Source organism: Lepidochelys olivacea (assembly GCF_965140295.1).
Source record: "Lepidochelys olivacea isolate rLepOli2 genome assembly, chromosome: 1".
Classification (NCBI taxonomy): Eukaryota; Metazoa; Chordata; order Testudines; family Cheloniidae; genus Lepidochelys; species Lepidochelys olivacea.
In genome coordinates, this window is record NC_140411.1 from 112,643,083 (window position 1) to 112,670,179 (window position 27,097).

General features: G+C 42.2%; 1 protein-coding gene across 2 annotated transcripts in view; it reads right to left on the reverse strand.

Moving 5' to 3' along the window:
* PCID2 (PCI domain containing 2) overlaps positions 1-27,097 on the reverse strand; it is a 31,825-nt gene that overhangs the window by 1,647 nt on the left and 3,081 nt on the right. For both annotated transcript variants that reach the window (XM_084617511.1, XM_084617510.1), the window contains exons 2-15: positions 23,637-24,165; positions 23,319-23,405; positions 20,677-20,766; positions 17,728-17,801; positions 16,768-16,835; positions 16,171-16,210; positions 15,516-15,570; positions 12,247-12,350; positions 5,006-5,081; positions 4,749-4,890; positions 2,756-2,856; positions 981-1,054; positions 704-829; positions 356-479 (exon numbers count right to left, since the gene is read on the reverse strand). In XM_084617511.1, the coding sequence (XP_084473637.1) occupies positions 356-479; positions 704-829; positions 981-1,054; positions 2,756-2,856; positions 4,749-4,890; positions 5,006-5,081; positions 12,247-12,350; positions 15,516-15,570; positions 16,171-16,210; positions 16,768-16,835; positions 17,728-17,801; positions 20,677-20,766; positions 23,319-23,354 (1,110 nt within the window). In that variant the 5' untranslated portion in view covers positions 23,355-23,405; positions 23,637-24,165. The remainder of the gene's footprint in view (positions 1-355; positions 480-703; positions 830-980; positions 1,055-2,755; positions 2,857-4,748; positions 4,891-5,005; positions 5,082-12,246; positions 12,351-15,515; positions 15,571-16,170; positions 16,211-16,767; positions 16,836-17,727; positions 17,802-20,676; positions 20,767-23,318; positions 23,406-23,636; positions 24,166-27,097) is intronic.

Sequence of the window (27,097 nt, forward strand, 5' to 3'; positions counted from 1 at the left end):
AACTGAACTCAAATTTAGTATAAATATACTACCTGAGCCCTAGTCATAATTTACCAATTTTGTAACTGTGTTTGTGCATTTTAGCAAAAGGGCAAAGATTGGCTTTATAGTGGAAACTCAATTGTAATCCTTACTGTTTTGCATATAAAAGGCAAGAATTAGAGCATAAGAACCTTCACTGTAGTAAGATACATGAGAGGCACAAATGAGTACAACGCACAAGCAACTCCACAAAAACCTAAACCCAGTACACTTCCTATTATTATTGCCCTTCTGTAATTAACCTTCCTGCTGTGTGTAGTCATTTCTAACAACTATCGTTTCCAAGGCAAGCTAATGAACGATGAACACATACCATGTATATAAGATTAGCCAAAATACACTGGACTTCATCAATATCAACATCTTCCACCTGCATGAATTTCAGGGCAACCAGAAAGGCATCTAGAGATAGCTGATGGGTTTTAAGTAGCAAATATCTGAAAGATGCAAACAGAAATACATTTCAGTTATTTCAGCACAATTACCTCAAAATTCTGCTTCTCTGAGCAAAAGGGCCCTTCTACCATAATTCGCTTTGCTTAAGCTCTGGTCTCTAAGGGACAAATAGGGAACTAGGGACCCTGGATGTTTTAAACTGAATTCTGTGGTGAAACCAAATGAAGATTTCCCTTCCACAAAATAGGATTTCTACTTTGCTTACACTTTCTTAAACAGGTTCCTGTAGGTGATGATTTTCAGCTTCTCAAGGATCAGGAAGATACCACAACGAATGAAGAAGGTCTCGTGTTTTGTCAGGGCATCATTCAATAGCAGAAGATTTCCTTCACTAAAATGACAGAAAATATGCAAGTACCATGAGAAGGTATGACTCTGGGAAGATGAAATATATAATTCAATGGGTATTTTCCACATACTATAAAAACCTTTCACTTAATATTATTTTAACAAAAATACGTGATCCAATAAATACACTGTACCTCACAGCCTTAGTTACTTCAGCAAACTGCATAAGCTCATATTTTTTCAAAAGCTGAATTGTTGGCATATGGCCCTGAAAAGCAAGCACAGTTAAAATTTTTCAGGATAAATTTAAATACATTTCCAAATCAATCATCTATAAAAACAAAAATCGAAATACAAATATTTATCTACTTTACTTTTACAGAAAAAAATAAAGGAGGTGAATGAGGTATTTTTAGGCCCCCAATACACTACATCACTAATCATGCCAACAAACGTTTATCTGGCATAGTTACAGGAGTGTGGGTTTTAAAAGCTTTAAAAATATGGTAGTGTGATAAATTACAAAACTTGTATTACAGAGTAGGTCATGCTTCACATGATCTAGACTGTTACAAATTTTATACTTGTGTTGCACTCCACTCTGCAAACAGAAAACTGTTTTAGAACACACCACTAATCATGACAGGTGTGTGTCAGCACAGTTAAGATTATTGATTGTCTAACCAGACATATTTTCCTTAATTTCTCTTTGTGGATTTTTAATGTCCTTTTATTTAAAAAAAAAAAAAAAAAGTTAGTTTGAAGAGAGAAAACTCATTCTCATTGTATCAGGTCTGATGAGACTTTGAACCACAGACAGTACCAAAAAGGAACTCCTTTTTAATTTACACGGCAGAGATTAGATTGCACACCAACCCAGTCAGCACTGAAACATAGCTACTTGGCTACTATGCCAGTGGTAGCCCCTTTACTGGTTGAAGAATCAGATGAGATGTGCAACAGAACTCTACGTTGCATGTTTCTAGCTAACTCTCAGTGAACAAAGAGCCACTTGTGCTATTTTAGTACATTTTTAAATAAGTGTAAAGTTTGGAAGCTGATAATGATCTTGCCAAGTGGGGCTTTCTTTATGGCAAAACTGCTCTAGAAGAGAGAAGACAGTAATTTAAGGTACTAAATGATTTGGTTATCAGAAGCCTTGCATTGCTGTTTCAGGCCACTAATAATGGGTTTAGCATTCTCATCCTAGTCCCCATTTCACAAGACTGCCTCATTTAATGTAATTAGTCATAACTGCTCAAAAGAGCTCCAAGACTGGGGAAAAAAAAGGAAGGAATGAATTTATCAAACATCAGAATTGAAGTTCTCTAACTGGAAATTCCTCTAGCACCTTCAGAGGGTATATACACACCAGGTAAGGGAGGGGCATGATGGAAGGAATCTTCCTCTTCAGGCTGTGGACCTGCTCAGGTAGACTATGCAGGCCTTTACATACACACTCTCTCTTGTGGGGTGAGAAAATGGAAGGATCTGCTGTGATGGACCTGCGCGTGCACGCAGACACAGTCCACACTTACACAGGGGACTCCTAGGGAGCTATAATCCTGCACTCCTCTTACACACCGAAATGGCATCATTTACACTGCTATGGGTGCCTTTGTTGCTATGAAGCTAGGAGCAGAATTTGGAATTAAGAGGTGTGTGGAGAATCATGCTTATTAATTATTTAAGGGGGTAATTTACAAGTTCAAATTTTTTTAGGGTTGTAATTTTATTCCCCCTTTTCTGCCATTACAAAAATTACAATTCAACAGTTTCAAGTAAGTGCTTGACAAACCGTATTCCTCGGCCTTGACCATACAAGGTCTGCATGAGCTGACTCCTGCATCTGGATGGGGCTCCAGACAGCTTCTGAATAAAAATCAGGGGAAGTCATGCCATAGTGTGCGTCAGCTTGGTCATTTGTCCCACAGTGACTGATTTGGAAGTAAAGAGCTAAACCACTCACCAATAACATTTTTACTGGCAAAAGGTAAATCAAAATCATCCTTTTGTTTTTCTGACTTGAACGGTGACAATGCTCAAAGGCGAATGACAGATACTCTTCAGCTGTAGACACAGAAAGAGGATCAGCACTGCTGTTGGTAACAGAGACCAACAGCAAAAATGGGTTAAACATACAAATAGTCAAACAATAATATGTTTAACTGAGCCTGTCAGAATATTTTCTCCCATATTTAGAATAACCTAGAAGTATTCACACAAGAACTATGTCAATCTAAATTGCACACTAACTAAAAGGGTAATATAAACATAAATGCCTTAAGAATTGTTAGATTCACTGAAAATGGGACATTATCATAAAAACTATTTCCTTTTTAAAAGATATGCTGACACTCTACATTTCGGATGGAGCAGTTGCACAATCAAACTACATTATGAAAACAATTCCAGCTCAATATAGCAAGGTTATTGTGTTACTGTTACAGGAGAGGGAGAATTTCAGGATATTTACGTTTCTACATGCTATGACATTTTCCAAAATGATGTGTTAGGACTCTTCTTCAGGGGAGTTAGATGGCATATAATGTGTAAACGTATGCCCAAGTTGTGCAAGTGACTATAAAAGACTGACGAGCAAAGGATTAGAAATGTTCTTACCTGCAAAGGGCTATATTGTGCAACCTTACTCATGGGGCACTCAAGCAAGTAGCCCCAGCACTCACCAACATGAGTGAAGGCTGCACAGTCTAGCCCTAAAGCAGTGGTTCTCAACCAGGGATGCGTGTCCCCCTTGGGGTACTCAGAGGTCTTCCAGAGGGTACATCAACTCATCTAGATATTTGCCTAGTTTTACAACAGGCTACATAAAAAGCACTAGCAAAGTCATAGAATCATAGAATATCAGGGTTGGAAGGGACCTCAGGAGGTCATCTAGTCCAACCCCCTGCTCAAAGCAGGACCAATCCCCAATTAAATCAACCCAACCAGGGCTTTGTCAAGCCTGACCTTAAAAACTTCTAAGGAAGGAGATTCTACCACCTCCCTAGGCAACGCATTCCAGTGTTTCACCACCCTCCTAGTGAAAAAGTTTTTCCTAATATCCAACCTAAACCTCCCCCACTGCAACTTGAGACCATTACTCCTTGTCCTGTCCTCTTCTACCACTGAGGACAGGACAAACTAAAGGTCATTACAAACTGACCACTGAGGTCAGTACAAACTAAAATTTCATACTACTTGTTTTTACTGCTCTATATACTATACGCTGAAATTTAAGTACAATATTTATATTCCAATTGATTTGTTTTATAAGAATATGGTAAAAATGAGAAAGTAAGCAATTTTTCAGTAATAGTGTGCTGTGACATTTTTGTGTCTGATTTTGTAAGCAAGTAGTTTTTAAGTGAGGTGAAACTTGGGGTAAGCAAGACAAATCAGACTCCTGAAAGAGGGACAGTAGTCTGGAAAGTTTGAGAGCCACAGCCCTAAAGTATCATATAATGTTATTACTGAGAAAGGTTAAATAAAGCTACAATGTGCCTTCAAAATCAGTGCACCAAGAAGCTAAATTGTATGGCAAAATTTGTTGAAAGTCTGCTGAACAAGCGACATCCGAAAGGGCAAGAAAGCTGTGAAGTTCTACAAACATCTCTTATATACATAAATCACAAGGTATCTTGCTGGACACTCACCCAGAAAACACATTTTAGTAACTTGTGTACTAAATGTATAAAGTGTACGCTAAAGAAGAGTTTGGAGAAGTAAATAGTTCAAGACTGAGTGTATGTTGAAATGAGAATTGTAATGTAATCCATACTCTAATCTGGTTGAGCCTGCAGCAAATCCCTTTGGATCTTGTCTTTGCACTGACGGAACGAAAGTCACGCTTCACAACAACTGTGCTTTCCACAACAGGTTTTGAGTCACACATAGAACACGTCAGCTGGAGGTCACTCCCAGCAGTGAGAATATAAATCTGTTCTACTGGCATATAGTACCTTGCTTAAAATCACTGTCAAACATGGCCTTGCGTCCAACGTAGTATTTGTATGTAACTCTCTGTGCCATGCTGTAGTCATCTTTCAAATTTGAGCTGTCAATAGCTCTAATTAATGGTTTACACAGATGAAGTTTGTTAATCTGAGAAGAAAGTCACATGATTGAAAGGTATATCAATGTAGCACTATGTGAGGAACAGGACTTGATTTAGAACATGAAATACAAAGAAAACAAGCTTAGTAGACTTGGATCATACCTTAAAATAGATTTTGAACAGCTGATTCACCAGAAACAACATGCCCCACTTTTTGGAGTCATCAATGCCAGCTCGACTGTAACAAAAGATAAAACATTAGAAATGAATGTTTTAGGAAAATACATATTTTGCTTTTAGAATGAAATCCCCTCACACGCCTTTGATCCATATTTTTTAAAACAAGTGGTCTTACATTACTACCAAACAAAAACAAGCCAAAAATTCCTTGTAAATTTTAGACCATGCAATCTTCATCAAAATAGAGCGCCCAATCCCATTTCTGTCCTATAATCCTCGTTAATTTTAAGATTGCTCAACTGTGTTCCCCCATCAATGCAATCACTTCAAATCAAGAAAGTCATCTAGGAAGACAAGGGTATCCACCCCAATCTCAAGTCACCTGTCTTACCATTCACACACTTCCAAAATAAGCCATCAACAATGTATACGTCCACCTCCTCAGAATTTCACTCAATGCACAACCTTAACTCCAATCACAGCAAGATGAAGGATCTTACAGAGAGACATGATTTTACTCTGAAATTCTACATAGTGTTTATTTCTTCTTAAATACTCAGACTGGAGTTAAGTTTGTATACTTGGCCCTGGTCTACACTAGGAGTTGAGGTCGAATTTAGCAGCATTAAATCGATTTAACCCTGTACCCGTCCACACAATGAAGCCCTTTTTTTTTTTTTTTTGACTTAAAGGGCTCTTAAAATCAATTTCCTTACTCCACCCCCGACAAGGGGATTAGCGCTTAAATTGGCGTTGCTGGGTCGAATTTGGGATACTGTGGACGCAATTAGACGGTATTGGCCTCTGGGAGATATCCCAGAGTGCTCTATTGTGACCGCTCTGGACAGCACTCTCAACTCAGATGCACTGGCCAGGTAGACAGGAAAAGGCCCGCAAACTTTTGAATTTCAATTTCCTGTTTGCATGGTCACATGCAGCTTGCCACGCTGGCCAGAGCTCGTCAGCAGAGGTGACCATGCAGAGCTCATCAGCACAGGTGACCATGATGGAGTCCCAGAATCGCAAAAGAGCTCCAGCATGGACCGAACAGGAGGTACAGGATCTGATCGCTGTATGGGGAGAGGAATCCGTGCTATCAGAACTCCGTTCCAGTTTTTGAAATGCCAAAACATTTGTCAAAATCCCCCAGGGCATGAAGGACAGAGGCCATAACAGGGACCCGAAGCAATGCCGCGTGAAACTGAAGGAGCTGAGGCAAGCCTACCAGAAAACCAGAGAGGCAAGCGGCCGCTCCGGGTCAGAGCCCCAAACATGCCGCTTCTATGATGAGCTGCATGCCATTTTAGGGGGTTCAGCCACCACTACCCCAGCTGTTGTTTGACCCCTTCAATGGAGATGGAGGCAACACAGAAGCAGGTTTTGGGGACTAGGAAGATGATGATGAAGTTGTAGATAGCTCACAGCAAGCAAGCAAGTGGAGAAACCGGTTTTCTCGACAGCCAGGAACTGTTTCTCACCCTGGACCTGGAGCCACTACCCCCTGAACCCACCCAAGGCTGCCTCCCAGACCCAGAGGAGAAGGGACCTCTGGTGAGTGTACCTTTTAAAATACTATACATGGTTTAAAAGCAAGCATGTTTAATGACTAATTTGCCCTGGCATTTGCAGCTCTCCTGGATGTACTCCCAAAGCCTTTGCAAAAGGTTTCTGGGGAGGGCAGCCTTATTCCGTCCACCATGGTAGGACACTTTACCACACCAGGCCAGTAGCACGTACTCGGGAATCATTATAGAACAAAGCATTGCAGCGTATGTTTGCTGGCATTCCAACAACATCCGTTCTTTATCTCTCTGTGTTATCCTCAGGAGAGTGATATCATTCATGGTCACCTCGTTGAAATAGGGTGCTTTTCTTAAGGGGACATTCAGAGGTGCCCGTTCCAGCTGGGATGTTTGCCTGTGGCTGAATAAAAATGTTCCCTGCTGTTAGCCACGGGGAGGGGGGAGGGGCTAGCCACATGGTGGGGGGAAGCAAAATGCGACCTTGTAACGAAAGCACATGTGCTGTGTATGTAATGTTAACAGCAAGGTTTACCGTGGAAGAGTGTACCCATTGTTCTATAAAATGTGTCTTTTTAAATACCACTGTCCCTTTTTTTTTCTCCACCAGCTGCATGTGTTTCAAGGATCACAGAATCTTCTCCTTCTCAGAGGCTAGTGAAAATTAGAAGGCGAAAAAAACACACATGTGATGAAATGTTCTCTGAGCTTATGCTGTCCTCCCACACTGACAGAGCACAGATGAATGCGTGGAGGCAGACAATATCAGAGTGCAGGAAAGCACAAATTGACCAGGAGGAGAGGTGGCGGGCTGAAGAGAGTAAGTGGTAGGCTGAAGAGAGGGCTGAAGCTAAAAGGTGGCGGCAGTGTGATGAGAGGAGGCAGGATTCAATGCTGAGGCTGCTGCAGGATCAAACCAATATGCTCCAGCGTATGGTTGAGCTGCAGGAAAGGCAGCAGGAGCACAGACCGCTGCTACAGCCCCTGTGTAACCAACCACCCTCCTCCCCAAGTTCCATAGCCTCCTCACCCAGACGCCCAAGAACACGGTGCAGGAGCCTCCGGCCACCAGCCACTCCACCCAGAGGATTGCCCAAGCAACAGAAGGCTGGCATTCAATAAGTTTTAAACTTTTAAAGTGCTGAGAGCCTTGTCCTTCCCTCCTCCACCACCCCTCCTGGTGCTACCTTGGTAGTTATCCCCCTATTTGTGTGATGAATGAATAAAGAATGCATGAATGTGGAGCAACAATGACTTTATTGCCTCTGCAAGCAGTGATCGAAGGGAGGAGAGGAGGGTGGTTAGCTTACAGGGAAGTAGAGTGAACCAAGGGGCAGGGGATTTCACCAAGGAGAAACAAACAGAACTTTCACACTGTAGCCTGTCCAGTCATGAAACTGGTTTTCAAAGCTTCTCTGATGCACACCGCGCCCTCCTGTGCTCTTCTAACCGCCCTGGTGTCTGGCTGTGCGTAACCAGCAGCCAGGCGATTTGCCTCAACCTCCCACCCCGCCCTAAACGTCTCCCCCTTACTCTCACAGATATTGTGGAGCGCACAGCAAGCAGTAATAACAGTGGGAATATTGGTTTTGCTGAGGTCTAACTGAGTCAGTAAACTGCGCCAGCGCACTTTTAAACGTCCAAATGCACATTCTACCACCATTCTGCACTTTCTGTAGTTGAACAGCTCCTGACTATTGTCCAGGCTGCCTGTGTATGGCTTCATGAGCCATGGCATTAACGGGTAGGCTGGGTCCCCAAGGATAACTATAGGCATTTCAACATCCCCAACGGTTATTTTCTGGTTTGGGAAGAAAGTCCCTTCCTGCAGCTTTTGAAACAGACCAGAGTTCCTGAAGATGTGAGCGTCATGTACCTTTCCCGGCCATCCGACGTTGATGTTGGTGAAACGTCCCTTGTGATCCACCAGTGCTTGCAGCACTACTGAAAAGTACCCCTTGCGGTTTATGTACTCGCTGGCTTGGTGCTCCGGTCCCATGATAGGGATTTGGGTTCCATCTATGGCCCCACCACAGTTAGGGAATCCCATTGCAGCAAAGCCATCCACTATGACTTGCAATTTCCCAGGGTCACTACCCTTGATATCAGCAGATCTTTGATTGTGTTGGCTACTTGCATCACAGCAGCCCCCACAGATCTGCCCACTCCAAATTGATTCCCAACTGACCGGTAGCTGTCTGGCTTTGCAAGCTTCCACAGGGCTATTGCTACTTGCTTCTCAACTGTGAGGGCTGCTCTCATCTTGGTATTCTTGCGCCTCAGGGCAGGAGAAAGCAAGTCACAAAGTTCCATGAAAGTGCCCTTACACATGCAAAAGTTTCACAACCACTGGGAATCGTCCCAGACCTGCAACACTATGCGGTCCCACCAGTCTGTGCTTGTTTCCCGAGCCCAGAATTGGCGTTCCACCGCATGAACCTGCCCCATTAGCACCATGATGCCCACATTGCCAGGGCCCGTGCTTTGAGAGAAGTCTGTGTCCATGTCCTCATCACTCACGTCACCACGCTGATGTCACCTACTCGCCTGGTATCGCTTTGTCAGGTTCTGGTGCTGCATATACTGTTGGATAATGCGTGTGGTGTTTAATGTGCTGCTAATTGCCAAAGTGATCTGAGCAGGCTCCATGCTTGCCATGGTATGGTGTCTGCACAGAAAAAAGGCGCAGAACGATTGTCTGCCGTTGCCCTGACGGAGGGAGGGGCGACTGACGACATGGTTTACGGGGTTGGCTTACAGGGAATTAAAATCAACAAAGGGGGTGGCTTTGTGAGAAACTGAATGGCCCCCTCAAGGATAGAACTCAAAACCTCAAGGACAGAACTCAAAACTGGGTTTAGCAGGCCGTTGATTTCACAGAGGGCTGGGAGAAAATGAATACAAAACAAATCTGGTCTATTTCTTGTTTTGAGCCACTTCATCTACCTTTATACATCTTGCTGGCAGCAGACTGTGCAGTACGACCGCTAGCCATCGTCATCTCCTGGGTGCTCGGCAGAAGACGGTGCAGTATGATGACTGCCCATCATCTTCTGCTAGCTGCAGGTTAAAAGAGAGTGCACTGCCGGTAGGACTCAATCGCCACGAGACGAAACAAGGGAAATGACCTGGCTGAGTCACTCCCATGTTTGTCCAGGCGCCCGGCTAAAAGAGCACCCAGGACTATGTTGACGATGGCTACCAGTCATACTGTACTGTCTGCTGCCAAAAGGCAATAAACTGCTGCTGTGTACCAATGCAGTACCACATCTGCCAGCACCCAGGAGACATATGGTGACGGTTAGCTGAGCGGGCTCCATGCCTGCCATGGTATGGCATCTGCACAGGTAACTCAAGAAAAAAGACGAAAAACGATTGTCTGCCCTTGCTTTCACGGAGGGAGGGAGGGAGGGAACGGGGGCCTGATGATATGTACCCAGAACCACCCGCGACAATGTTTTAGCCCCATCAGGCACTGGGATTTCTACCCAGAATTCAGATGGGCGGCGGAGACTGCGGGAACTGTGGGATAGCCACCCACCGTGCAACGCTCCGGAAGTCGATGGTTGCCTTGGTACTGTGGACACACTCCGCCGACTACATGCACTTAGAGCATTTGTGTGGGGACACACACAAACAACCGTATAAAAACGCTTTCTACAAAACTGACTTCTATAAATTCGACCTAATTTCTTAGTGTAGACATACCCTGGGATGAGATTTTGAAGAACATGATGTGTGCATCTGAAAGGGAGATTGTTGTAGAGGAGAGAAATCTAAGTGTACTTTGGTATTATGGTATCTGGGAGGTATGAAGAGTAACTTTAGACTTTTGTGGATGCTAATACTACTTAGCTGGAGATTTCGTGGGTTTCTAGTGATTGTGTTGATAGGAAATATTTGAGTGATCTTAAGGGTTTTTTTTTGTTTTTTAAAAGGAGTTTCCCTGGATTTTAAGCTAATAACAGAAGTTTAAATAACTTTGGTGCATAAAGTCTGGAGGAGGACAGCCTTGTTATGATAGAGGCTACAAGATCATCCAGACCACATCACACAATCCATTGTCTACAGCCAAGCTCTAAGATACAACCACATTTGCTCTGATCCCTCAGACAGACACAAACACCTACAGGATCTCTATCGAGCATTCTTAAAACTACAATACCCACCTGGTGAAGTGAAGAAACAGATTGAGCACCTGAGATCACCTACTACAAGACAGGCCCTACAAAGAAAGTAACAGAATGCCACTAGGTGTCACCTACAGCCCCCAACTAATACCTCTCCAGCGCATCATCAAGGATCTACAACCTATCCTGAATGATGATCCCTCACTCTCATAGACCTTGGGGGACAGGCCAGTCCTCTCTTACAGACAGCCCCCAAACCTGAAGCAAATACTCACCAGCAACTACACACCACACAACAAAAACACTAACCCAGGAATCAAACCCTGCAACAAACCCCGGTGCCAACTCTGTCTGCATATCTAGTCTAGGGACACCATCATAGGACCTAACCACATTAGCCACACCATCAGGGGCTCATTCACCTGGACATCTACCAATGTGATATATGCCATCATGTGCCAGCAATGCCCCTCTGCCATGTATATTGACCCAACTGGACAGTCTCTACGCAAAAGAATAAATGGACACAAATCTGACATCAGGAATCCTAACATTCAAAAACCAGTCGGAGAACACTTCAATCTCCCTGGTCACTCAATAACAGACCTAAAAGTGGCAATTCTTCAACAAAAAAACTTCAAAAACAGACTCCAATGTGAAACTGCGGAACTGGAATTAATTTGCAAACTGGACACCATCAGATTAGGCCTGAATAAAGACTGGGAGTGGCTGGGTCGTTATAAAACCTAAACCTAGTTTCCCTGTACTGTTACTCACACCTTCTTATCAACTGTCTGAAATGGGCCACTCTCATTACCACTTCAAAAGTTATTTTTCCACCCTTGCTATCCTGCTGTCAATTGAATTGTCTCATTAGACTAACCTCACACCTGGTAAGGCAATTCACATCTTTTCATGTATTGATACCTGCTCCTGTATTTTCCACTCCATGCATCCGATGAAGTGGATTCTAGCCCACGAAAGCTTATGCCCAAATAAATTTGTTAGTCTATAAAGTGCCACAAGGACTCCCTGTTATTTTTACAAGATATACTGTAATAGAGAGAGACTGGGGTTCCCTACAGTGGAATTCCCCTTCTATGGCCTTCTGCACACCTGTATGTAGCATGCGCCTGAGAATTACAGCTGTTTGCAATACTGGAAGGGGAGAAAGAGTGAAGAAGCCTTTTCTCCATGTTGAGAACATTAAACCTGTTAAGAATGGAAGATTGAAGTAAAACTCCCTCTCTCCCAGTCCCACTGTGATGGCATGTACAAACTCCACACTGGAACAGGACAGAAAGAATTAATTGTTTGCCTTGAGAGACCAGGATGTAAATTAGTCTCTTCTGCAACACCTGCTAAGACTATCAAGCCTAAAGAGAAGCCTCTCCAGCTGTAGTTGATACTCAGGAGAGAACAAGAGAAGGAGGCAGGCAACAAAAGTGACTACCTTGACCCAGATATGGTCTTGGCTAGTGCAGAGAATTAGTTCTTATGCTTTACAAATGGGTAAAGTTATTTACATTTCTTAATGATTCAACACAAGATCTAGAAAGGATCTTTCACTTACGTGTCACTGGCACAGACACGAAAACAGCTCATCAGCAATTCTGCTGCTTTTTCCAACATATCACCAACTTTGCTTTTCCCTTTCTTCACCAGCTGTTGATCGGCCTAGCATGCAAGGTGAGAGACACAGCATGTATTCCTATGTCCAGGCTCATCTTTTAAAAGCAATAAGTAGACTAGTTCTGTAAATACAGTATCTTGTAAAGTAAAGTAAGAGGTAAGTTCCTTACACCTGTCACCCCAACATACTGTACGTATTAAAATATCTCTTTGGAGGTTCTGAACACCCCCCGCTCATTAACTTCAGGCTGAGCCCACATGAACAGGAGGCAGGGAGGGCTCAGGCTGGCACAAGTGTGGGGAGGCGAGGGTGGCCACCGGCAGCCCGGCACATGGGGATGCTGGGGGACCTCAGAAGGCCTTGGGCCAGCCCCGTGCTGGGGCGGAGGGGCTCGGGCTGGCCCACGGGTGTCCTGTTTTCCCGTTGGGAAAATATGGTCACCCTAGGTATTGCCAACCACAAGCCTTCAAAAAAATCATGATTTAGGCCACCTCCAAAAAAGTTATTTAAAAATAAATTTGGGTTCTTTTAAGTTGCCTTCTGGTGTATGAGCCTTCAGGGTTCGCTTTTTCAACCTCTCTCTGCAACTATGAAGGCCAGCAATTTTTCTTGGGAATGAAAGCTGAGATTCTCAGGCATTCACAGGACTCCAGGTGCTGGAACTTGAAGAAAAACACCAAATATTGCTAAGCTCATGATAAATCATGATCTGGCAACATAACATGTAAAACTGGAGAGATCTGAAAGGTGGATTAACTAATGTACAACTTTATCTCCGAGTAAGGATAACAAAAGACAAACCAATGGCCTTAACATGCACTGGAATTTGCCTCGTGAATTAAGTGTTGTTTTAATTTTGACTTTTGTTTACATTCTCCCCCACTTTTAACTACCCTGAAAACAAATGCAAACAGGCCAAAAAAAAAGAAAAAGAAACGGAGACTCATCCTTGTTATTGAAGACATATCTATTAAAATGCCCCATCAGCTCTCATACAGTGCCAATCTAGTTAGTATACAAACTTCTCCAAACCGATAAACCAAAAACTCCCATGCAGACCCTCCGATTCAGGTTTCTCACAGGTAATATATGCGCCCAAATACATAAATGGCCTTATCAACATTGGATCCTCAGGCTGGATAAATGTAGAATCTACTTACTACTCTGTTCAGACCATTTCCTACTCCAGGCAGAAATAAAGTTTTTCCCCATTGCAACACAAACTACCACCATGGTCCATCACAGAGAATTTTTAAACCCTATCTAATTCAAAAAAAGTTTCTTGGAGAAAATTCTACCCAATCATGAAGCCAGGGAGTAAAAGCATTACTGATGCAATTAAGGCATGCCCCACAGAGCCTTTCTGAACCATAAATAACTTCAGAAACCCAGACTGACATCAGTGAGACTTGCAAGTTCTCAGCACCTCCTAGGTTAAGGGCCAAAAATAACAGGTAGGTAGAACAAGCAACTTATATTATTGCAAGTATAAAATGAACTTAGCAGTGGGTGAAACTCTGAGTATATATCATTTTTAGGGCTGTTGATTAATTGCAGTTAACTCATGCTATTAACTCAAAAAATTAATCGTGATTAATCGCAGTTTTAATCGCACTGTTAATAGAATACCAATTGAAATTAAATATTTTTAAATGTTTTTCTATATTTTCAAATATATTGATTTCAACTACAACACAGAATACAAAGTGTACCGTGCGTACCGTGCTCACTTTATATTTTGTATTACAAATATTTGCACTGTAAAAATGACAAACAAAAGAAATAGTATTTTTCAATAAATCTCATACAAGTACTATAGTGCAATCTGTATGGTGAAAGTGCAATTTACAAATGTAGATTTTTTTTTTTGTTACATAACTGCACTCAAAAACAAAACAATGTAAAAAAAACTTTGGCTGAACAAGTACCCTTGTAGGCTCTAATCATTAAGACAAACATCCTCTTAAAAGATGGCTGAAGCATGAAAGGGACATATGATTCTTTAGTGCATCTGGCACATAAATATCTTGAGATGCCAGCTACAACAGTGCCATGTGAACACCTGTTCTCACTTTCAGATGACATTGTAAAGAAGAAGCAGGCAGCATTATCTCCTGCAAAAGTAAACAAACTTGTATGTCTGAGAAATTGGCTGAACAAGGAATAGGACTGAGTGGACATGTAGGCTCTACATGTGGAGTTCTGCACCACTGTGCAATGCAGAATTTTCTTCCCCCACCCCCTGAAATGGGCTGCAGAGATGTTGGCTGCCACTAGGGGTGGCTGGACCCAGCAGAGCCCAGCTTGCAAACAGAAAATAATACCAGGGGACGGGAACTGGAGGGTTCCCAGCAGTTGCAGTTCCCAGCATACCCTTTAGGAAGGAGGCGGCGGCGCACAGGAAACTCCGTGCAAGCCCAGGACCCAGCATCAGGCTATTTTTGCCTCTGTATCCCTGGACTCTAGGAGGATAGGGGATGTGAGCGTCTCAGCCAGGGAGGGCCCCGCAGCTGGGCTCTTAGAGGCAAGAGTGGGTGTGAGAGTCTGGCCCCCCGGCTGGGCTCGAGAAACAGGAACGGGGTTGTCATAGGGGTTTCTTTAATTCTCTACTCCTGGGGGAAATTTTTATATGTCTGTATTGTTACATACTTGCTGACAGGTATTTTGAAATAAATTATCAAAATAATTGAAGCTGGTGTGATTATATAGTGTTATTTTGACAAAAAAAATTTGCAGAATATTAAAATATTGTGCACATAATTTTTAATTTTTTGGGGCAGAATCTCCCCCGGAGTAACATGTGCAAGTTCAGCTTTTATGATAAAAAGATTGCACTACATTACTTGTATTAGGTGAACTGAAAAATACTATTTATTTTCTTTTTTACAGTGCAAATATTTGTAATCAGAAATAAAGTGAACAGCGTACACTTGGTATTCTGTGTTGTAATTGAAATCAATATATTTGAAAATGTAGAAAACATCTACAAATATTTAAAGAAATGGTATTCTATTATTGTTTAACAGCACAATTAATCAAAATTAATTTTTTAATCACTTGACAACCCTAATTATTTTGTAACACGTCCTTACATAAAAGGGAGAAGATTAAGCGAAGGATGAAAGTTTAAGACACTTCAGTCAAATAAATTCCTTATTGACAGATAGAATACATGAAATTGTTAAACTGCAAGTTTCCTGTCTACTCACATTATTAGCAAAAATTCGAAGGTCAAGTGCTACAGCATACATAATAGGCAAAGCCCTACAGAAACAAACAAAAAAAATCAATAAATTTATTATGCATGAGTAACTAACCCCATATTGCAGGTTAAGCCACACAAGTTACTTTTTAGTCCATATGGACGTAAGTGTTGCTGGTGGCTATACAATTCCCTATATATCCAGTTTTCCTTTCCTTAAACCTTATAAAAAAAAATCACATTTTATAGGAAAATGTCTTTAAAAGGTCAGTGTTTCACACATCATTACTTGCAGTAAATGAATAATGCAGTTAATTAATCTCCAGGTGACAAACTGTCAAGCAGAATATCATTCTGCAATCAATGCTTTACTTAAAGGGAAACAAAGTACGTTTGCTAAACAATTTGAATCGACAAATGAACAGATTTTGGGCTTGAGTCCCTTATAGAAATTCGAAAGAGCAGAGTGACATAACAGTTTTAATTAGTAAATACCTGGTGTACACAACTGAAACAAATCATTATAGATAATGAAAGTTATTTTTATGGTGGTATCTTAATTGAACTATGGTCGCATTTTGGGATGAAAGGTAGCAGTAACAATCATCTAGATCTGTTCACCTGCCTAGTTACTAACATAACGACATTTATAAAGTACTTACCAGTTTTCTTCTTTATGTGCTTGAAATGCTCGCAGGAATGATGTGTTATATTTAGGAGAACATAGCACACAATTTACAAAGTGACCCAGGAAGTAAAATGGGATAGGTGTAAGAGGCTGTATAGTATGCCCTATTTCTGAGTGTAGAAGACTGCAAAAAAAGGCAACAGATCAGGAATCGGAGTGTAGGGGCACATAAGGGATGAGTCCAGCTCTACTGCATGCTACCTCTTTTACCCTGACTGAGGGAGCACAGTGCCCCGCACATGGGAGTGGGAGAGGCCCAAGGAAGGGAACGGGATAGTGGCTCTTTGCAATATCATCATCCTCTCTACATTATGTGGGGGACTGCAGAAGACTAATTCTCTGGCTTGGGGGCAAGTGTACTTTTCTTTGACCCCAAAGAGAAGGGGGAAATTTTATTTGGATTTCATTGGTTACAAGTCTAAATAGCTAAAATTTTAGACACACACATACACCAAACCACATTTATATTTCGTAATCCCATCACATTTGAAAGCATTTCGCCCTCCTCAAACATGAAGTTATCCCAGATACACACATTTATGAGCTCTCAAATGAACTGATGGAAAAGGATATTGTACTATAACAGTCTGGCATTTGTAAGCTTCAATAAAGTCATGGTTTCCAACAGCGTAAGTACATCTGTCAAAAAAAAAAGCAGTAAGGAGGAAACTGAAAAGTGTTTTATATTTAAAGAGTAGCTTAATATATTAGTCTCTCTTTCTCTCTAGCTAAATTAAAGCTTTGCAGTTTATTTTAGTAACAGGCTTATTAGAAGTATTCTTAAACAGCAATAAATATGGGAATTGAATACTGAGTGACAATGTAAATAAACTGGCAATTTCACACAATACATTATGCAGCAAAAGATCTGAACGCATCAGTTTTAAATGACCTCTCTACAATTGTCATTCAACATAACCTAGATAGATAAATTTTCAAGATTCTTGAAATGAGAGAAAATTAAAAAAAGACGTCAACTTGACCTCTATTTAACTGTAAAAAATATTAAATAATATTTAATAATATTAAAGAATATTAATTAAAATAATAAGTAAAGAAATATTTTGCATACTAAAGATGCATGAGAGAGCTCTGCCAGTTTTCATAGGTCTAGAATCACTTTTTCCTATTTAAGAAATGTCTCTTTCCCCTGTTGTTGTTTGTTCACTTTTGTGTCTGTTATTGCTATTAAAAGCAATAGCACTTTTGCAACGCCTGGAAAAGGGCATTCATCATCAACAAGGTGGTGACATGGACTATACATAAAGTGCTATCAAAATCCACATAGTAAACTCAAAAAAAAAAAAAAAAAAAGCAATCAGTAAATGTTTTCTGTATCATTTATTTATAGCAATTTTAGGGATTATTTATAACAGTAGCAGGTACACAATTTTCAGATCAAGGTGTGATTCCCCCTCCCCCCCCAATTTGACAGTGACCTTTCAAATAAATCAGATCAATTCATGGAGTCCCTTCCTCTTTCTACCTGGATACATCAAAATTCAAACTCTCATTCTTAATCCATCTTTACCTTAAGTGAGCAGCAAACATTTCATCATATGGTGGCTCCAGAACTTGTTGACATTTGTCTTCTGGAGATGGAAGCTAATCATAGAACAAATCAATGGAACATAAATGTATAAAATTGCACAAAAAACATATGCGTTTTTTAATCAAGCTAGTATTTTTATACATACACGCCTTCGCTATATATTAGAACATTAACAGTCACTCATTGTAGAGGAAAAATGGAAAATTAAGGAGAATCAATGTTAAGGATGGGGGAGGGGAGGGAAAGAGCATACCGTGGAGCGAGATCAAGAGATAAACAAGGGAAAGAGAGAGAAACCAAACCAGAAAGGTGTGCTGCTCTGGCTTATTAAACAATTTTTTCAATAAAAGAGCCATATGACAGAGCAAAAAGAAACAGTACACACAAAAAGGGAAGGGGAAAGAACAAGTGACAGATTAGTGACAATGACAGAGTTTACTTCTCAAATACTACAGTGAAGTATAAAAACCTGAACAGAATAGAATTTCCATGTTTCATTGTATTTCTCTGGACAGCATCCTACAATTGTGTTAAGTTGTATTGTGGAGGGAAAGAGGAGAGATGGATGCTAATAGCAATAGTCACTAATGGAATAACATTATATTGCTGCTTCAGTTGACCCTGGGTTAAGTGCAGTTTTTTAAAACTGCATACAACACCATTAAGTCTTATAGAATTTTAAAAGACATTTTAAACCAACCAAAGGAATTTTATAATAAGGATGTCATTCTCTGTTGAGGTCTATAGCTAGTATAAACACTCTATAGATAAAATATAACTTGATTAAACTCTAATATTTTGAAGAGTTATTTTCTACAGAACTGCTGCTCACTTTTATATTTTGTAAGATTTTGTTTTTCTCTGTAAGAGCAGTGGCAGAAAATTGTTTTTCCCTAACTAGGCTCCCCTTTCTGCAGCAAGAGAGTTTGGGTTTGTTTTGTGGGGGATTTTTTGCTTACATGGTTGTTATGCACACTATTCCTTTCTGTGTTAATTTCTTCAGAACTACCTGAATATTTCCATCTAAGCTCCCAGAAATTTCATGCAAATGAGCAAATTCCTGGACCTTTCAGAGACTCTTTGAAGTTAATAGAGGTCTGCCTGTGCACCTCACCTTGCAGCATAGATGCTGACTTTTGGTTTTGCTGGTGGATACCCCATCCTGGCCCCTCCCCCTTCCCCACGCCCACGCCCCTTAGATCCCCTCCCCTGAGCGCCTCCCACTCACTCTTTTCTGCCCCCTCCTGCCGTAAGGGCGAGGTATGCATGTTTGGGGGGTGCCCAGCCTCCCCCCCCACCCCAAAACTGGCAATTTTCAGCATATTTATACACTTCTTCCATATTCTAGTCATTGAATGTGTGTCTATCGTTGGTATCTCTATGTAATCATTATTAAAATAGTAATGAACTACATAATTACATCATCATAAATTACAGTATAATTAAAATCATTACACTCAGCTACAAGCGGTCTTCACTAACATCCCAGTGTAAAGACATTACATTGGCTCTGTGCTTCACACCTACTTAGGGCCAATTTGGGATCTGAGGGCCACTGATGGCTGTGGGAAGGAGGCAGATGGGAGGGACAAGCAGTAGGGAGTCTCTCCCCTCTTCCTTCCTGTCAATCTCTCTCCCTCTCCTTTCTTCTCTAAGTCCTTGTCCCCTTCCTGATGTTCCCCCTTCTTGCTTCCCACCCCGTGTCCCTTTTCCCATCTCTCTCTCTCTGTTCCCCACCTCCTGGTGGCTCTGTCTAGTGCCTGCCCCACCCACACACTGAAAGCAGCAGAGGCGGCTCCCCCTCCTTGGGGTAGGAAGGGTTGCCTTGTGGTTAAAGCACACGTCTGGGGCTCAGGTGTTCTGGGTTTGGTTCTCTGCTCTGCCACAGACTCCTTGCTTAGCCTTGGGAAAGCCACTTCACCTCTTTGTGCCCTAATCCCACCTGCCAAATGGGGTTAATACTGACCCTGCCTCCTAGGGTAAATCCATTCATGGCTCTGTGATGACGGGGGAAATGGAGATACCAAGGTGGGTAGATCTGGGCTGAATTTCTCCACAACCTCAGAGTGAGAGCCAGCTCCTCGCAGGGCGGATGGGAGAAAGAGGGGCTCAGGCCACCTCTGCACAGAGGCGGGTCGGGGCTTTAGCCCTGAAGCTTCTCTCACTAAGGTAGCTGGGGCTCCCAAGCTGGGGTCTTCAGCACCACATCTTCTGCTAGGATCTGGGGCTTCTCCCAGCTCCACCCAATGCAGCTCCTGCTGGGGTCAGGGGGGCGCTTCTACTCCCCCCCACCCAGAGCAGCTCCTGACGGGGTCTGAGCTTTTCCTCCCCTGTCCCCCTCAGTGCAGCTCCTGCTGGGGTCCAGGGCTTTTCCTCCCCTTAATCCGCCGCTGCACCCATCAGCCCTAACCTAGCTGGGCTCCCTTGGGTCACCTAATGCCTGCTGTGGCCAGAGTTGAGCCTGGCAGGGAGGGAGAAACCATACTGGTGGACACCATGGCCACCAGCCCAAGAGGTGTGTGCGGCGTGGCCCCAGGTGAGCAGGGGCTGGCTGCACCGCTGCTGATAGCCCGGCACTCCCACCCACCCCTAACCCTAAGGCTTTTTTTTTTTTTTTCTTTTTTTTTGGGGGGGGTTGAGGCTCACTCAGCCCCTGCTGGAGCAGGGAGGTGCGAAACAGCTGATCTGAGCCTGCCTGCCAAACAGCTGACTGCAGCTGTGCCCAGGCAACCCATACCAAACAGCACATCTGCAGAGGCACCCGCTCAACAGCTGCTACCTGGCTGCCTACAACTGGTCATCCTGGTGGGTGGTGAGCACGCCCTATTTTTTTTTAATGGGTGCTCCAGCCAAGGAGCACCCACAGAGTTGGCGCCTATGCCTTGCAGGATTGGGGCCTTGGTTTGTTAGTGTAACTGATTCTTGTACCTGAAGCCTGGGATTTGCAACATGAGGATGCTTAAATGACACCAATTCTGCACAAAACAATCCATCTCTGGAATCAATGGCTTCTAGAACCTATTGAAGAAAAAATTACACACCTTAAGGAACAAGATCTAGCCTTAGCTATGTAACACACATTGCCACATAACTATTAAAAATCATCCTCTTGTGATGACATTTGCATTCTTGTCAATGACTCTGTGAATATTTTTCAGAGTAACAGCCGTGTTAGTCTGTATTCGCAAAAAGAAAAGGAGTACTTGTGGCACCTTAGAGACTAACCAATTTATTTGAGCATAAGCTTTTGTGAGCTACAGCTCACTTCATCGGATGCATACTGTGGAAAGTGTAGAAGATCTTTTTATATACACACAAAGCAAGATCTTCTACACTTTCCACAGTATGCATCCGATGAAGTGACCTGTAGCTCACGAAAGCTTATACTCAAATAAATTGGTTAGTCTCTAAGGTGCCACAAGTTCTCCTTTTCTTTCTGTGAATATTAATTTCTCATATGTTATTCCCAAGACGTTTTAGTTTGGAAGATACATTAAAATTCTTGAACAGGAAAAAGCCATACACATTTATTTTTCCTTAGTTGTACAAAGTGGCTCAGATCAGTGACCTCACAGGGTCATTGGGGGGAGGGATAGCTCAGTGGTTTGAGCACTAGCCTGCTAAACCCAGGGTTGTGAGTTCAATCCTTGAGGGGGCCATTTAGGGATCTGGGCCAAAAATTGGGGATTGGTCCTGCTTTGAGCAGGGGGTTGGACTAGATGACCTCCTGAGGTCCCTTCCAACCCTGATATTCTATGAACTCTATGAACAAGGCAATTATATGGGTCTACTGTCTTTCACTGGCAGTAGTTAGACAGAATTAGAAACTTTGTTTAACAACTATAGACAGACTTTAATGAATAAAAAGTATACTTGCAGCCATAAATCAAGTTTTAAATATTTTACACTGGAATTGCTGAAAGGAAGGATAGTTTGGATTTCATTAATAAGGACCCTTAAATGTATTTCACATACATATTAGTATTTAATAACACAACCTAATCATAAAAAGATTAATCCTGCCTTCCCTACTAAGAAAAACTTCCCCTTTAATTAAAGGGGAAGATTGTCTTAAGTAGGAATTACAGGACTGGACCCAGAGCATCTTTGCGAACTCCCTTAAATTGGAGTTTTGGGTATGGATGGGATACAGGATTGGGCACATGGCATTATTCTTGTCTACACTATTCAGGAAAAGGTATTCCCACTTCTAAATCAGCAGCAGAAACCAAATTAGTACTAAGGTCAGCTAAGAATTTCAGTGAAGAAATAAAGCATTATTAAACAGTTCAGTATAGTCCATATACAATCAATTAGTTTAGTTCCATGTTGACTTTATCTTCAGAGTTTACTTTGTAAAAAAACCAACAAAAAACCCACGTTTGATGCAAAATTCTCAAGAATTAGAAAAATCTAAAAATATGAACATGTGGTCAATAATCTGAAAAAATTTGGACAATAAAATAGCTTATCTTTGTTATTTCAGTTAAAAAGCCTGATGACAGACCTAGAAATTTAAGTTTCAATAATGTCCTATCATGATCAAATATACTGCAATGCAAGGATTATTTAAAGGGACATGATCAATTCAAAAATCACAATGTTTTGCCTCATATTTCCATGAATGACATTTTAAACAACAACAGATTAAAAAAAGGAAGTATTTACAGTTTTACTTCTTACATTTGACAACATGTTGTAAACTGTCATTTCACAGATTCATTTATTATATTAAATTTCCTATGGTTTTGTGGGTCTGTCACTTAGCAACAGATCGGGGAAAAACCTTTTCTAAAGATATAAAAACATGACTGATAAACCACAGAAATTGGGAAAGGGGCTTAGGCAGCTAATATTTAACTTTTGGCTCCTTTTGCGGAACTGACCAAGTTTGACATGTCTCATTAAGGTGCTTAAATAAGAGTGTGTATTACATTTGACAAAGAAGGAACCTTTATAGCAAGTATATTTGGGCCTTGATCCTACAGTTGCGTCTATTAATGTAGACCCCAGTATCTGTGCAAAGCCTCACTGGGTATGTTTACACTGCAGCTGGGCGCAAACCTCCCAGCTGGAGTAGACAGACTCATGCTAGCAGAGCTTGAGGTAACATACTAAAAAGAGCAGTATGAAAGTTGTGGGTCCAGCGGAAACTTGGGCTAGCCCCCAGTCTCAGAAGCAGGGAGGCGGGTGGGCTTGAGAGCCTGAGCTACCCTCTGTGCTGGACCATCCACGCTGGTGTTTTTAACGTGCTAGCTTGAGCTGAGCTAGTGTGTCTGTCTACTGGGGCTGGGAGGCTTGCTCTCAGCTGCAGTACAGACATGCCCACTTCCTAAAGATGCCAGAGCCCACACTAACAGATCCTATCACACGATTGGGGGCTACATATTTATATAGGCCCCGCATTTTTTAAGCGCCATACGAATGTTACTTTGTTTTCATAACAGCCTTAGGAGACGCTTCCCTAATTATCACTTCCCATACTCTCGGTTGCCTTTTCTTGAACAGGGTAACTTATCTGGAGCGTGGAGAAAAACAGGGAATGGTGCCGGCAAATAAAACCCACTTACCTGCTGCAAATACTGGTTGATGGTGATGTGCGCCATGGACGGACCAGCGGGCCAGGCAAGTGCTGGAGATCAAGCGCGGGGCGTGTCCTGTGCGGCCAAGGAAACAGAAGTGTCACCGCGAAACGGAGTTAGCACGACTGTCCCCCACCTCCCCGCGGGGCCAGCGTGGGGTTTCCACCAACTCACTCAGCCCGGAGCAGCCCCCGCAGCCCCACCCCCCAGGAGCGGAGCCAGGCACAGGGCACAGCAACGGGGCGGGGGGGGGTTCCCAGGGCGCGCGTCACTCCCCTCCCCCGGGGCTCCCCCGCACCCACTGACCAGGCTCGCAGCGCCGCGCCCGCCTCACTCCATCACACCACGTGGGTGGGGCAACCGCCCGGCGCTTCCGTCTCCCGCCCGGCGCGCCAGCCCGGCGCGAGTCACGTGACGCGGGCCGGGCAAGCCGCTCACGTGATGACCCGTCCTGGCGCCCCGCCCCGCGCGCCCGGCTTGGGTTAAAGCGGAGTTGTTGTCACTCTTCGTCCTGTAGAGTGGGGGCGGGGCTTGATTCTTCTCGCGCGCAGCCGGCGGGACTGGGAGACGAGCGTCGCGCGCTGCAGCTGAGCGCAGCGTTCCGCCTGCTGCGGGGTGGCCGGGCTGAGAGCCCCCTTGGGAGCCTAGTGACTGCTGTGCGTGCTGGTGCTTCTGCCCGGGCGCTGCTCCCGCACGCGTCCGTCCCTGGGGTGCCTCTGGCTGCGGCGAGCTGGGAGGGCAGCTGGCTCCGGGTGCTGGCTGTCCTCTCCCTCTGTTATATGGAGTTTGGGAGCGTGGGCCCAAAGCCTTGCCTTGTCGTGAGCTAGTGACACTTCTGTTTTAAACACAAAATGCATAGTGTTGTTTTGTAGACCATCTCACTGTGCATGCGTGGCAAAAAGAAAAAAGCATTGTAATACATTTTAATCCGCTGTGACACGCTCTTAATGGTTGTATGCAGTCGGGGGGCTGGAACTGGGGGTATAGGAGTACCCTGTCTTGAAGTAGTAATAACCAAATACCTGGTTTCCATCCTAGGGTTCACAGTTTTGTACAATGGCTTGCAGCACCCATGCTATAATAGCTGTTCTAACATCCCTGCAGGCAGGGTTGTAGCCATATTGGTCCCAGGGCATTAACAAGAGAAGGTGAGTTAAGACAGTGGCTATCAACCTTTCCAACTATTGTACCCCTTTCAGGAGTCTGATTTGTCTTACGTACTCCCAAGTTTCACCGTGCTTAAAAACTACTTGCTTACAAAATCAGACATAGAAATACAAAAGTTTCATGATGCACTATTACTGAAAAATGGCTTACTGTCTCATTTTTACCATATAATTACAAAATAAATCAATTGGAATATAAATATTGTACTTAGTGTATAATCTATAGTGTAGTATAAACAAATAATCGTATGAAATTTAGTTTGTACTGATGTCACTTGTACTTTTTATATAGCCTGTTGTAAAACTAAGTAAATAGCTAGATGAGTTGATGTACCCTCTGGAAGACCACTGTGTACCCCACAGGGGTACATTTACCCCTGGTTGAGAACCACTGGGTTAAGTAATAGCTCTTTTTGGTGAGAGAGACAAGCTTTTCAGCTGCACAGAGCACTTCTTCGGGTCTGGGAAATGTACTCTGTCCCAGCTATATACAAGGTGGAACAGATTATATAGCATAAATTGTTAGTACATATTTCAAGGGACCATGCAAGGTGAAATGGCCTATTAACACCCTTCCAGTACTAGGGAGGAAAGTTGGGGGAAGGGAGTGGCAGCTGGGGTGCATTAGTGGGTTACAGATTGTTGTAATAAGTAGGGTTGTTGATTAATTGCAGTTAACGCACACAACTCAAAAAAATTAATCACGATTAATCACAGTTTTAATCGTACTGTTAAACAATAGAATACCAATTGAAGTTTATTAAATATTCTGCATGTTTTTTACATTTACAAATATTTGCACTGTAAAAATGATATAGTATTTTTCAATTCACCTCATACAAATACTGTAGTGCAATCTCTTTGTCATGAAAGTGCAACTTACAAATGTAGATTTTTTGTTACATAACTGCACTCAAAAACAAAACAATGTAAAACTTCAGAGCCTACAAGTCCACTCAGTCTTACTTCTTGTTTAGCCAATAGCTAAGACAAACAAGTTTGTTTACATTTACAGGAGATAATGCTGCCCTCTTCATATTTACAATGTCACCAGAAAGTGAGAACAGGCATTTGCATGGCACTTTTGTAGCTGGCATTGCAAGGTATTTACATGCCAGATATGCTAAACATTTGTATGTCCCTTCATGCTTCGGCCACCATTCCAGAGGACGTGCTTCCCTCCTGATGATGCTCGTTAAAAAAATGCATTAATTAAATTTGTGACTGAACTCCTTGGGGGAGACTTGTATGTCCCCTGCTCTGTTTTACCCACATTCTGCCACATATTTCATGTTAGAAGAGTCTCGGACGATGACCCAGCACATGTTTGTTTTAAGAACACATTCACTGCAGATCTGACAAAATGCAAAGAAGGTACCAATGTGAGATTTCTAAAGATAGCTACAGCACTCGTCCCAAGATTTAAGAATCTGAAGTGCCTTCCAAAATCTGAGAGGGATGAGTGTGGCGCATGATTTCAGAAGTCTTAAAAGAGCAACACTTCAATGCAGAAACTACAGAATCCAAACCACCAAAAAAGAAAAATCAACCTTCTGCTGGTGGTATCTGACTCAGATAATGAAAATGAACATACGTCAGTCCACACTACTGTGAATTTTTATTGAGTAGAATCAATCATCAGTATGGAAGCATGTCCTCTGGAATGGTGTTTGCAGCATGATGGGACATATGAATCTTTAGAGCAGCTGGCACATAAATATCTTGCGATGCTGGCCACAACAGTGCCATGAGAACGCCTGTTCTCACTTTCAGGTAACATTGAAACAAGAAGTGGGCAGCATTATCTCCTGCAAATGTAAACAAACTTGTTTGTCTGAGCGATTGGCTGAACAAGAAGTAGGACTGAGTGGACTTGCAGGCTCTAAAATTTTACATTTTATTTTTGACTGCAATTTTTTGTACATAATTCTACATTTGTACATTCAACTTCCATGATAAAGTGATTGCATTACAGTACTTGTATTAGGTGAATTGAAAAATACTATTTCTTTTGTTTTTTACAGTGCAAATACTTGTAATGAAAAATAAAAAGTGAGCACTGTACACTTTGTATTCAGTGTTGTAACTGAAATCAATATATTTGAAAATGTAGAAAACACCCAAAAATATTTAAATAAATGGTATTCTGTTATTGTTTAACAGTGTGATTAATCGTGATTGATTTCTTTTTAATCACACAATTAATCACGATTCTTTTTTTAATCACTTGACAGCCCTAGTAATAAGCCATAAATGTAGTGTCTCCATGAGGATGGATTTGATTTAAATCACTAGTCAGAAAGACTCAATTTAATCATGGATTTCTACATAAAAGTGTATTCTTGTTGGTTGTAATAATCTTAATACATATTCTTCACAACTCAGAGATAGATGTAGGTTTCATTTTTAGAAGATACACATTATACATTTTTAAAGTGATTTATTTTGAAAACTTTTCAGATTAGTTTTACAGCTAAATGAGAAAATGAATGATTGTTTGGTTATTTCATTTACCAAAGGTAATTGAAGCAGATATTTATGAAGTCATTGGGAGGTAAACTATCTCCAGTTCAACAGGTTAATCATTAATATTTGGAGGAT